This window comes from Microtus pennsylvanicus, chromosome 3, assembly GCF_037038515.1.
Source record: "Microtus pennsylvanicus isolate mMicPen1 chromosome 3, mMicPen1.hap1, whole genome shotgun sequence".
Classification (NCBI taxonomy): Eukaryota; Metazoa; Chordata; class Mammalia; order Rodentia; family Cricetidae; genus Microtus; species Microtus pennsylvanicus.
Window position 1 is genome coordinate 128,576,569 of NC_134581.1, and position 13,418 is coordinate 128,589,986.

A 13,418-nucleotide genomic window follows, 5' to 3' on the forward strand; every position below is an offset into this window, starting at 1 on the left:
ATATTTACTGTGGGCAAAGTAGCCATGATAGTGTTTCTATAATTTTATGCAATAGTTCCAAGCCTTTATATTTTCTTTTTTCATTTGGTGTGACCACTTCAGATAATAAAAGTAAACTTCCCAAGTCTTTGGCATTTTGTCCTTTGCACTTTGCTTAATGTTGGATTGCTGCTGTCTCAAAGAAGAGAGTGCTCAGTGAGTTGTGTGGTCTTGACAAAACACCAGTCCCTGTCTCATCTACTTTAGGCTTTGGATGGCCAGAATATCTATAATGCATGCTGCACTCTGCGTATTGACTTCTCCAAACTCACCAGCCTTAATGTGAAATATAATAATGACAAAAGCAGAGACTTTACTCGCATAGACCTTCCTACTGGTGATGGTCAGCCACCCCTTGAACCTCCTATGGCTGCTGCTTTTGGTGAGTAGTTCCTTTTTCAGTCACAAAGCAAATTTTCTGAAGTTACAAGTTTTACTTATTATGTCAGCCTTTTTCTTCTTGGGTTCTCTTGGGACTTCTAAAGAAAAGCATATGTTCTAAAGGAATATGCCCATATATTAAACCTTAATATGAAATAATTCTGTTACTTCACAAAACACCTAAAAGTATGAAATTGCGTTCCATGTTATTTTCTAACATTAGTACATTAATATTACCCAAAAGCTACGTATTTACTTTAAATTATTTATCTTAATGGTAGCCTTGATTTTAAATATGCAGATTTCTAAGCAGAATTAAGTGCTCTTGAAAAAAATCTTTTTTTTTTTTTCTTTTAAATAGTGGTATTTACTTATACCTGCTGGTATGGTAGTTTATGTACCCAGTACCTAGGGGGCTGAGACAAGGATTGTGAGTTCAAGGGTATCCTTGGCTACATGAAGGGGGCCTATTTCAAAAAACAAATATTTTTTCAAAACAAAAGATTATTACTTATATTCTAAAAGTTTATACTAATTTAAGTGGCTTTGTTTTTAAAATAACGTAAGCTGTAGGAAAAGCACAAATAACTATTTCTCAATTGTTAGCATCACACCTCATTTACTTTATCATTTCCAGTTGTATTTATGTATATTTATAGCTTTGTCTCCCATTTGACACTGTTGGAGAGTAAGTTATAAATATGATAGACTTGACATCTAAATATTCACTGAATGTTTGTGTGTGTGTATTTTGTGTTATTTGAGACAGAGTAGCCCAGGATCGCCTTGAGCTCACAGCAGTCTTCCTCAGCCTTCTAATCAGGATTACTGGTTTGAGCCAACATGCTTGGCAATCAGTATTCTTACATAAATAAAATTCATTTGTCAAAATAAGGAAATCAATACCTATACTGCAGTATCTAAACCAAATAGAACTTTTGAAATTTTGCAATTACAAAAATAATATATTGCTATTTTTTTCTAAAAACTTGAAAATTATCAGACTAATATACTGAGCCATTTCTCCAACTCAATAATGAAAACTTTTAATGGCACTTCTTGTATTTGTGTGTGTGTACTTACTTGTAGTTGTCTTACTCTTTTTACTATTTTGGCTTTTTGGGGTGGCCTGCCACCCAGCTCCTAATTGAATTATACACAGAGGCTTATTCTTACTTATGAATGCCCGGCCTTAGCTTGATTTGTTTCTTGCCAGCTTTTCCTAACTTTAAATTATCCCACCTAACTTTTTGCCTCTGGACTTTTATCTTTCTCTATTTCTGTATACCTTTTTTTGTTTCTTACTCTGTGGCTTGCTGTGTAGCTGTCCCCTGAGCCCTCCTCCTCTCTCAGTCTTCCTTCTCTTCCAGATTTCTTCTATTTATACTTTCTCCTGCCTTGCTATTGGCCTTTCAGCTCTTTATTAGACTAGCAAGTGTTATAGACAGGCAGAGGATCACGGCTTCACAGAGTTAAACAAGTGCAACATAAACAAAAGTAACACATCTTAAAATAATACCCCCAACATTACTAGCATGTGCAAATATGTACTTGCCTGTGGAGGCCATAGAACAAACTTAGGGATCATTCTGGAGGCACCATCTGCACCATCTACCTTTTTTATTTTGTTGTTTTGGGTTTTTTGTTTGTTTGTTTGTTTGTTTTTGTTTCTTTTTGGTTTGGTTTTTTTGGTTTTTCAAGACTGTTTTGCTGTGTAACTTTGATACCTGTCCTGGAATTCACTCTGTAGACCAGACTGACCTTGAACTCACAGAGATCCTCCTGCTTCTGCCTCCTGCGTGCTGGAATTAAAGATGTGCACCACCATCAACTGGTTCATCTACCTTCTTTTTAAGACAGGATCTCTCACTGGTGTGAAATTCAGCAGTTAAGCTAAGCTGACTGGCCAGTGCTGAGTATCTGCTTCTATCTGTCTGTGGAGGGCTTAGGGTAGTGGGCTCAGCTTTTTAATGTGAGTTCCGGAGATCAAATACAAGGCAAGCACTTTACTGTCTTAACCGTCTTGCCTCCTCTTAATGCTATTTTTTTTTTAAAAAAAAAAAATGTAGTAAGTAAGTACATGATATATAATGCGGAATGATCACACCAGGCTACTTAGTATTTCTTTAGTTGGGAAAACTTTCCATAGTGCATGATGGCTTTGAAGCAGGTATTGTCTTAATTTGTATTACCTTAGTTTCTGTCATGGGACATTTTTCAGATGTGTGCAGATTACCTATTCTTAATTATTATGAGTAACTATTAATGGTCTCCAGCCATTTTTTCTTAGGATTTTGTGTGATCTCTTAATAAGATGAAAAAATACGTAGGCTGATTTCTTACAGATTATTCCATCTGGAAATACAAATGGAAACAGCTCCTTCTTTGCTTGGATTTTTGCAATCTCATATCTTTTTAGTCCCTGAAAACTGTTCCCTTCTCTTTATTTCTTGTGTAACTTCTGTTGAAAGGCCTTCTCACATTTTCAGTGTATTTCATAAGGTTCCAGGGATCACTGTTTTCCCATTCTAAAGCTGTTGTCTTTCTCTATAGGATATAGGATACTTTCCTCCCTTCACCTTAGGCCTGACCACCCTATTGTCTTATGCCCTTTTAACCGGAGCTTTCGTCTGTAGGCACTCAAAGTTAAGTCAGCATAATTACAAGTCTGTATGTTGCTTATAATAATTCCGAGTTTGCCATGCTGTTTCCAGTTGAGTATCTTACAGTCATTTCACACTTGATTCTTTCCTTGGAACCGACTCCTGTTTTATTGACACTGTCACCAGGCTTCCTAAGGAAAGAGTGGCATTGCTTGTCCAAATATACAGCACCATACTTCGCAGTAACATACTGTCTAGCTCAAACTTTCCCTTAACTTCCAGAGATGTCTTCTCTGAACCATCCTAGTGAAGTCTCTGTGGTGCTTCCTTAGTCCACTTGCTGTATTATATACCTGGAGGACCCTCGGCATGTGAATCTCTGTAATTCATACTTGTATCTTTTAAATTTCAATGACAAAAATTTATCTCAGGTTTGTTTGTTTAAACAAAATCACACATTAGATTCATGACACTCCTGCTTCAGTAATGGAATTAAAAGCCTGTGCCATAATGTCCAGCTTCATTATTTCTTCTCATCATCCCAGTACTACTTCAATACATTAACAAACACTTAATGGCTTTTCATACAGGAAAAAAAAAATGCCTCTAGATAAACACCAGAATCTTAGCCTAGTCCAGACTTAATAGATAAGCTCTGTTCTTCATCCTTGAACCAGTTGAAAGGGCTCAACCTCTCTAGATAGCAAGGCTTTTATACTGTAGGGATTACCTACTGAACAACTATGATTCCATAATGGTTCAGTTCCATTTATAATGTATTTTTATATAGGCATTTCATATTGTGTTGGTAAGCATAGTTAGCCTCTCTTTATTTATTATAGCCTCTCTTCTTCCCAGGTGCACCAGGTATAATTTCCTCTCCATATGCAGGGGCTGCTGGATTTGCCCCCACCATTGGATTTCCTCAAGCTACAGGTGAATCCTTTCAGGTTGAATTTGAAATGTTTCTTTAAATGAAATTCTTTGTTTTCTAGGAGCTCACCAAAATTTGAACAATTTAAAATAAAGGCCTTAAGGTGTAACAACCATGGAGTAACTTGTATGGTCAAGCATCTTTCTATTTACAAACAATTCTCTCTAGTTTCACTGTGCACTCAGTATTTTGTTTTAAATCACTCAATTTCTCTTGGCACAAATAACTATGGATTAATTACATTAAACTACCCTTTATCAGGTTACTAAATGGTGTATATGATCTGCTGCTTTCCTTATTGATAAGCTTGTTATGTGAACAGACCTGGTTTTTACTGTCTTTGTTTCTTCGACACTTTGAAGGCAGCATAGACAATAAAAATGTAAACAACAATGTTTAACCATTCATGAGTTCTGAAGAGTATATATCAGTGAAGGGTATGAGTGTCATTTATTTCAAGAAATGCATTTTTTTCCGCTATAATAGGAATAAAGAAAGGGAACTAGTCCTGACTGTCCTGGAACTCACTCTGTAGACAGATTAGCCTTGAACTCACAGTGATCCTCCTGCTTCTACCCTCTTGAATAGTGGGATTTAAGGTGTGCACTACCACCTGGCTTTGATTATGACTTTTTATTTGATCATATAGTTGGTAATTTTGTGTCTATAAACAGGTTTGTGATTAAGAAGTGTATGCCATGAATCTGATTTTACATATTACATTTCTCATTTACAACACTGTAAGTTTAAAACAGTGTAATGTACATGGTGGGGATGAAAAAGCCAATGAATGCTTCCAATTTGATAAGCCTTATAAAGCTAAGCAGAGCACATACATACACACTGTAGTGTTGGAGGGAGGTCGCTTGTTGGTTCCCTGCCGCCCGGCTAGCTTGGACCCGAAATAATCACACAGAAACTGTATTAATTAAATCACTGCTTGGCCCATTAGCTCCAGCCTCTTATTGGCTTACTCTTACTATATTAATTTAACCCATTTCTATTGATCTGTGTATTGCCATGCAGCGGTGACTTACTGGCAAATTTTCTGGCAGCTGCTCCATGGCTTCTCTCTAACTCTTAACTCTGCCCTTCTTTCTCCCAGCATTCAGCCTAGCTTTCCCTGCCTACCTAAGTTCTGCCTTGCTCTAGGTCCAGAGCAGTTTCTTTATTCATTATGGTAATCACAGCATACAGAGGGGACTCCCACATCACTGTAGTTCTACCTTTAGTGGATATATGACTGATTTATACATAGTAGCAAAAATTGCAAGGTGAATTAGAAGGGCATGGGAAATAGATCATATGAAGGAAAAAATTTCCTGTACAAAGAATTCAAGCTAGGTTTGGTGTTGCACACCTTCATGTATAGCAGTCAGGAGACTGAGGTAGGAGGATCTCAGAGTTCCAGGCCAGCCAGAAATATAAAGTGACCCTATCCCTCGCCCCCTCCCTTCCAAGGGCATTCAATTGGAGAATGCCATCTGCACAGTCTTAAAATTCTTATATTGTCAAACAAAATAAGGTGAATTTCAAGTCTGTTGCAATTTAATTGCAGGATGTAAATTAGAGCAATCAGATAAATATAAACAATGTTAAACCAAAAGAGCTAAAATGAGACGGGAGATGTGTGTGCCTAACACACGAGGCCTTGGTTTCATTCCAGGTACAGTAAGATAGATAAATAAGTTGGCTCCTTTTATAGTACCAGAGGTTCCTGTGTCCTTAAGTTCTTTTAAAGCAAAGATAGAAGTAGTGGAACTTCTGAGAAAGTGCTGTTTTAAATATAGTGTCAATATATAATTCTTTGCCATAGTTTAAGAATATTCTGGGCAGTAAAAATTCTAAAACAAGATAAACTTATTGTTGATAATAATCTGTATATATAGCACTTTACACAGTTAAAAATATTTTCACATGTAAGCATACATTTGATACTTTGGTTGAAGGACTATATATTAATATCTGTAATATATTTACATATGTGTGTCATATAAAAATTAGGTAAAATATATAGCTGATTTTATTTGTGGTCAATATGAAAATTACATCCACTTGACATGAAGGTACTGGATAGAAAAGTGGTCCCGGGTGATAGGCTTTCTGTGAAGCTTAATTGATTTTTAAGACCAATGAGTCCAGTTACTATGTAGAGCCAATATGAATGGTATTAATTAAAAATAATATCAACAAATAAGGAACTCATCTTTCAAACAGACTATGGAAAGAAAAGCTGTTCTTTGATAGCCTTTATGATAATCTGTATACTTTTTTAAAATGTTCAATTACTTTGCTTAAGTTGTATCTATCAAATGTTATTCTCCAGATAACTATAATGTAAGAGGATATTTTTGTGTTTTAAAAGGTCTGTCTGTCCCAGCTGTTCCTGGAGCCCTTGGTCCCCTCACACTCACCTCCTCTGCTGTCACTGGAAGGATGGCCATTCCTGGGACAAGTGGCATACCAGGGAATTCTGTTCTGCTTGTCACCAACCTCAATCCTGATGTAAGTTGAGAAGTGGTCTAAGTAGTCTTTCAGGAAGTGGGATGGTGGGTTCTTACATGTAGTCTAGGTTTGTGTTAAAATGCTTAAATCTGTTTTAAGGATTTTAAATAAAATGTATCACCAGAATATATAGAAACAAAACAGTGCTTTAACAGAATAAACTGTCCTTATTACACTGTAAATAAACTTGTTTTAAAATTGGGCTCTATTTAGTTAAATTTTGTGTTATCTTTTCAGTTTATCACACCACATGGACTTTTTATCCTATTTGGTAAGTTCTTTTTTGTTTGTTTTTAGTGTCATCTATAGCTGTGAAATGAGCACATGATTCATTTAGTAATATTTTTTTTAATATTTATTATGTATACAATATTCTGTCTGTGTGTCTAACTGCAGGCCAGAAGAGGGCATCAGATCTCATTTCAGATGGTTGTGAGCCACCATGTGGTGGCTGGGAATTGAACTCAGGACCTTTGGAAGAGCAGGCAATGCTCTTAACCACTGAGCCATCTCTCCAGCCCAGTAATATTTGTTGATTAGTTTTATATACTTAGTAATATGTTTGACATTAAAGATAGAGCAAAGATTATAATCGGGGAACTTAAGTTTGTAAGTGGTGGTATAAAGCAGGGAGTATTTATCTAGCTGACTAAGCAGAAATGTTAGCTGACTTGTGAAAAATGCAGAAGAGCCAGCCAAGGAGACATGGAGGGTACACGCCTTCACAAACAGTCGCCAGCGGAGCTTTCCTGTCCTGCAGTTGCTGTCAGTAAGCACACTGAGAGCTCAAGCTAATTACTAGCTCACTCTTACATTTAAAATTAACCCATTTAAATCCACGGGCAATAGGATGAGAGAGAGAATCTGGGCTTGGAATGGGCTTTTTGAAATCTTAAAGCCCACCCCCAGTGACAAACTTTCTCCAAGGCCACACTTCCTAATCCTTTTAAATAGTACCACTCCAGGTGACCAAGTAGTCAGATCTGACCAAATAGTCAAATCTGTGAGTTTATTGGGGCCATTATCATTCAAAGCAGCACAGAGCAAGTGCGTGCTGTAGCGTGCCTTTGAATGTCAGAAGCTAACCTGGCTTGAGTGGGCTCTACCTTGTGGGTCCTGAAGGTCAAACTCAGGTTGTCAGGCACCGTTTCTAGCTCCAGTTTTTACTATGTGTTCACAGTTGCTCAGGATCACCACAGTCCAGCTTTAGAATTATTCCATTACCTAAGAGACCACTTATGCTCTTTAGTCACTGTCAATGCTGCTAATAGTAGCACATGCAATTAATGGTTGTATAATATTGAATTAACGCTGTATCTTTATATGACCTGTTGTCTGAAGTAGGTCTTCTTTAAGAGTAAAATATGCCTTCATTAAAAAAGTGAAGTCTCCCATGTCTTAAAGAACAAATTAGATGTATCTATTTGGTTACAGGGTGTTTGATTTTGTGGGGTTTTTTTTTTTTTTTTTTTTGGGACAGGGTCTCACTGTATTTAGTCTTGCCTGTCCTGGAATTTTCTGTGTAAGCCATGCTGGCCTTGAACGCAGAGCTCCACTTGCCTCTGCCTCTCCTGAGTGCTGGGATCAAGCGTGTGCCTTCATGCCCAGCTCTATATTTTGTTTTTAGAAATGCCTCCTTCAGCCTCTACTTTTGAGAGGGGCAGTAGACTCAGAACACTTGATTTTTGTCGTTGTTTTTAATTTTTAAATCCATTTCTAGGTTAAAAGTTATCTTTAGGTGTTAGTAACCATCTCTCATTTGTTCCTTTGAAGATTTTCTTTCTTTCTTTCTTTCTTTTTTTTTTTTTTTTTTTTGGTTTTTTTTTTTTTGGTTTTTTGAGACAGGGTTTCTCTGTGGTTTTTGGAGCCTGTCCTGGAACTAGCTCTTGTAGACCAGGCTGGTCTCTAACTCACGGAGATCCGCCTGCCTCCGACTCCCGAGTGCTGGGATTGAAGGCGTGCACCACCACCGCCTGGCTCCTTTGAAGATTTTCGTATCCGTTTTCTTATTGAATTACAAGTATAGTGAGGTTCCTTTATACAGAGCTCTGCTTTTATATACTGTGGAAACTTCAGTGTGTTACAGTACTTTAGACAGAGGAAAATGAAAGAATGCTTTTTACATTGTAGACCCTCATTAATTTTTGTAGAGTAAAAGTGATAAACTGTAGTGTTTCATTGTCTTCCCACACCCAGATTAATTATTTTGCCTTTCTTCTGTGATAGAGGACCCACTCTGGGAATTACTAGTAATTAAAAAAAAATTCATGTAATGAGATGAGCTAGATGATGTTAGGGTAGTTTTTCAGTGCACACTCATAACTTAACAGTTGTGAGAATGGAAGAAGTGGACAATGAGGAGGGGTGCTTAGGCCATAAATTCCAAAGGTGCTGGCGATTAGGTGAAAGATTTTAAGAACCGTGTCAGAAGTGGGTGTGGAGAGGAGCAGTTGTGTGCATAGTGCTCCCTTTTATCTTTTGCCAGGGCTGTTCAACACTAGATGTAGGAAGAGGTAAGGAGGAGTCAGTTCATTGGGTTTATACTGAATGATGTATTGACAAGATACCTGAGAGAGAAAGCTGTGAAACTTACTAGGACGGGATGGTATGTGGTATACCCAGGCATCTAAATGCAGTGGTTTGTGTTTTAATTAGGAGTGTATGGTGATGTCCATCGAGTGAAGATCATGTTCAACAAGAAAGAAAACGCTTTGGTGCAGATGGCAGACGCAAGTCAAGCTCAGCTCGGTACTGACCGTGGTGATGCCCGTTTTGCATGTGGATTTTCCCTCAGGGTGGGCAGTGTGGAACTGGGAGGGATGTGGTTTTGCAGCAGCACTTTCTGATAGTGTTTCCCTTCTTATTTGCATCTGCTTTACTCGAAGCTCTGAAGTTCATTATCTAAAACACATAACACACTTTCAGTGTTTACAGTTTGGACTCCAGGGTTTCCCATTCACTTTAAACTAATAAACCTTACTTGTCATGAGGCTTTATGGGTCTTCACTTTTCTTGTAAAATCTGAAAAATTATATGATCTGAAGAGAAGCTAGAATATTCTTTTTTATAACTACTCGGATGTCTTACAAAAATGTTTTGCTTACCTTGCGAGCCTTATATGTTCTTATAGCACTCTGCTCAGAAATTATTTTTGGGAAAAGCAGCAAGTGCTCTTAACTTATGAGCCATCTTTCCAGCCCCTGAGCTCAAACTTTTAAATGAGAAAATGAAAAAAATGGTAACATATTATTAAGAATCTCAATATTCAAACTTTCCTCATTTTATTCCTTGTTCTATAGCAATGAACCATCTAAGTGGTCAGAGACTTTATGGAAAAGTACTTCGTGCTACACTGTCCAAACACCAAGCAGTCCAGCTCCCCAGAGAGGGACAGGAAGACCAAGGTCTGACTAAGGACTTCAGCAATAGTCCCCTGCATCGCTTTAAAAAGCCCGGCTCAAAGAACTTCCAGAATATCTTCCCGCCGTCAGCCACTCTACATCTTTCCAACATCCCGTATGTATCTAATAAGTTCTTTTGATGATTAATCTGTAATATGTGTCTTGAGAAAAGCAAAAGCTACAAAATTGTTCTAAACTCCATAGTTCTCATCTATTGCCAACTTCTTTTATGTGCCACCATGTTGTGGAGAGCCTTTATTTCCAATCATACCCTTTTTTTCCCCAGACATTTTTAAACATTTATAAATTTCTGTGTATTTTATGTACATTGGTGTTTTACTTTCATGTATGTCTATACAAAGATGTCAAATTCCCTGGAACTGGAGTTACAGACAGTTGTAAACTGCCATGTGGGTGCTGGGAATTGAACCCACATCCTCTGGAAAAGCAGTCAGTGCTCTTAACCTCTGAGTCATCTCTCCAGCCCCTAATCCTACCCTTAAAAGTGAAATTATCAGCACTTGAGGATTTTCAAATAAAGAATTTTAGTTACTAGCTTCACTATTTAAAGTGAGGATAAAAATAAGTATATGTAGCTTAATGGTGGTTCTCTGAGTTTGAGGCCAGTGTAACCTACAGAGCGAGTTCCAGGACAGGCTCCAAAGCTACACAGAGAAGCCCTGTCTCGGGTGGGGTGGGGGGGGAATATGTAGATATTCCTTTGGTAGACACATAAGATGTAAATGTGATGTAAAACCAATGTACTCACTCATTAACACAGTATCTCTGCCTTGGAGCTACGTAAGAAGTTGAGTGCTTGCATCAGAGATTGTGTAGTTCACACACAGCATGAGATATCTAGTCTCTGACCTCTCAAAGAAAAAATGTATTGCAATTCCGGAATGTTAAAAACTTTAAACTTATTCATGAAAGGAGTAAGTTTTGGAACTAGTGCTAAAAGTTATAGTTGCCCCCTCCCCCCAAAAAAAGGAACAGCCTAGGTAGAAAGCCATTGAAGAGAACGCTTAAGAAATTATGATGAGGGCTGGAGAGATGGCTCAGGGTAAGAGCATTGCCTGCTCTTCCAAAGGCCCTGAGTTCAATTCCCAGCAACCACATGGTGGCTCACAACCATCTGTAATGAGGTCTGGTGCCCTCTTCTGGCCTGCAGGCATACATGCAGAAAGAATATTGTATACATAATAAATAAATAAAAATATTTTTTAAAAAAAATTATGATGAGGATGCTGGAGTGTAGTTCTCCACAACTGAAGGCTTCTGGTAGGGAAGGACTCAGTTTTCTTTATGGCTACCCAGAGTGTGCCCATGCAACAGTGAGTATATGGGCAACACAAATTGGACACACACACCCCCCCCTTTCTTTTTTAGAGGTCAGGTCATAAGGGTATGAGGACAGACATACGAGGAAAGTGAGTGTGCTGGGTTCATGATGTGAAATTCCAAAATATCACTAAAAATAGTATGAAAAGGGAAAAAAAAGTTGTGGGAGTGTGTATGTGTGTACAGCTTAAAAACCAAGGGGTTGGCTGGGTCAACTTTTGGAATATAATTCTAAGAACCTGAGGTAACTAGGAAATAAAAATAATTACTCAATAGTTTTAACTATTCAGTTTCTCTGTTGGTGTACAGTCAGGCTTGATGAGAAACTTTTTATCTCAATTAGGCTGTAAAATCAAACCTCATGCCAACTAGGCAATGGAGGAGTGAGTCACTTTAAGAAATGAATACCTGCCGTGCGGTGGTGGTGCTTCCAGGACAGCCAGGGCTACAGAGAGAAACCTGCCTATCTAAATGGGCTTGATTGTTAGGTATCTGTCTGTGTTAGTTAATTGGCTGGTGAATTTTTTTGTTTTGTTTTTGTTTTTTGATTTTTTTCGAGACAGGGTTTCTCTAGCTCTGGAGCCTGTTCTGGATCTCATTCTGTAGACCAGGCCGGTCTCGAACTCACAGAGATCTGCCAGTCTCTCCCTCCTGCATGCTGGGATTAAAGGTGTACGGCACTGCCACCCAATAATTTTGTTTTTTAATCTCTGTATCCAGTCCTCATGTATAGTTAGTAAGTGCTCTACCATTGAGCTAGACACCCAGTCTTTTTCTTTCTTAAAGCTTCTCGAACTTGAGACTCATTGGCTTTTAGGATTGTGCCCAGTCTGTTCCTTAAGTATAGAATTATGTAGGAGCTGGTCACTGCTTATAACCCACATAGGACATTAGAAGAGAAAAAAGAAATAATACTGGTATTTCTGAATTTTCTCCATATTCTATGTTCTTTAAGCATGATCACGGTGCTTTACATGTGTAACCTCATTGTATCTTCATAACCATTTTTTTTGTTTTTATCTAAAATCTGTATAATGATGTTGATTATTTCGACTGTTCAGTATATAGTGCTGTGCACACTTTACGTTTAGAACATTGAATATTTTTGTGTAACCATTCACTCCTATCTGCATTACCTTTTTATTATTCAAATTGAAACCGTTCCATTAAGCAGTAACACTCCACTTTTCTGTGAGCTCTAGTCTGATAACTGTTATGCCCCTTACTAGTTATTTGTAATAGTCTTTGGAATAAGGTCATTAGTTTCAGTCTATTGATGGAACTCAGACTAGGAATAATTAATTCAAAAGGGTACACAGATGAGTAAGGAGTATGGTGTAAGCACAGGTCTGTTACCCCGAGGAATCAGTGATGTCGTTTCATCATGTACTGCCTACACGATAGACCACTGTACTAGTTATTCATTGCTGTATAACATCACCCCCAAACTTAGCGTAGTATTCAATATTTGTCACACTGTTAATTAGGAATGTAGAGATGGCTCAACTGAGTGGTCTCTGAGTATGTCTCATAAGGTTGAAGTCAAAATGCCAGGCAAAGAGGTATCAGAGAATGTAGCTCAGTGGTTGAGCTTGTACTTGACATGTGGAAAACCCAGGATTCAGTTCTCAGCATGTATTGTCATTTCTGTGCTAACCTAAGGGATACAGAGGACATCTTGGTGCAGTATGAGAGAATAGCCCAGGTGTAAATATTCTTAGAAACTGGCCAACCCATACACCTTCCAAACACCATGAAAGCTATAAAGAGTGTATAATTCTGGGCTATAGCTAGTAAGCCGGAGCTGGAGAAGTATCTTAACTAGAGTTAATTACTAATGCCAATAGTGCGAGAAATAATCATTTTGAAATAATACATATTTTTTATTTTTCTTTATATGCTATCTCCAAAGAGATTGTTGGAACATAAGTGCTCAAGGGATCCGATGGTGATCAGAGCGCATCTGTGACTCTCTTGCTAATAGAACTAATGTAGTTGATAACTCTGATATTTTGCAGCCCTTCTGTTACAATGGATGATTTGAAGAACCTTTTCATAGACGCTGGATGCTCAGTGAAGGCTTTTAAATTCTTTCAGTAAGTCTTTGCTTTCAAAAGTAATTAACATTTAACATGGTTTGTAGCTTTTTAAAGTAGTTCTGCAAAGTCCTTTGGTTTAAAACCAAATTAATTGTACTTTTTATTTTTTCCTTGT

At 37.8% G+C, this 13,418-nt stretch overlaps 1 protein-coding gene across 2 annotated transcripts in view; it reads left to right on the forward strand.

Annotated features, from left to right (window-relative positions):
* The window catches only part of Ptbp3 (polypyrimidine tract binding protein 3), a 77,942-nt gene that overhangs the window by 59,394 nt on the left and 5,130 nt on the right, over window positions 1-13,418 (forward strand). For both annotated transcript variants that reach the window (XM_075967111.1, XM_075967110.1), the window contains 7 exons: window positions 247-421; window positions 3,882-3,959; window positions 6,323-6,462; window positions 6,700-6,733; window positions 9,118-9,210; window positions 9,762-9,978; window positions 13,223-13,300. In XM_075967111.1, the coding sequence (XP_075823226.1) occupies window positions 247-421; window positions 3,882-3,959; window positions 6,323-6,462; window positions 6,700-6,733; window positions 9,118-9,210; window positions 9,762-9,978; window positions 13,223-13,300 (815 nt within the window). The remainder of the gene's footprint in view (window positions 1-246; window positions 422-3,881; window positions 3,960-6,322; window positions 6,463-6,699; window positions 6,734-9,117; window positions 9,211-9,761; window positions 9,979-13,222; window positions 13,301-13,418) is intronic.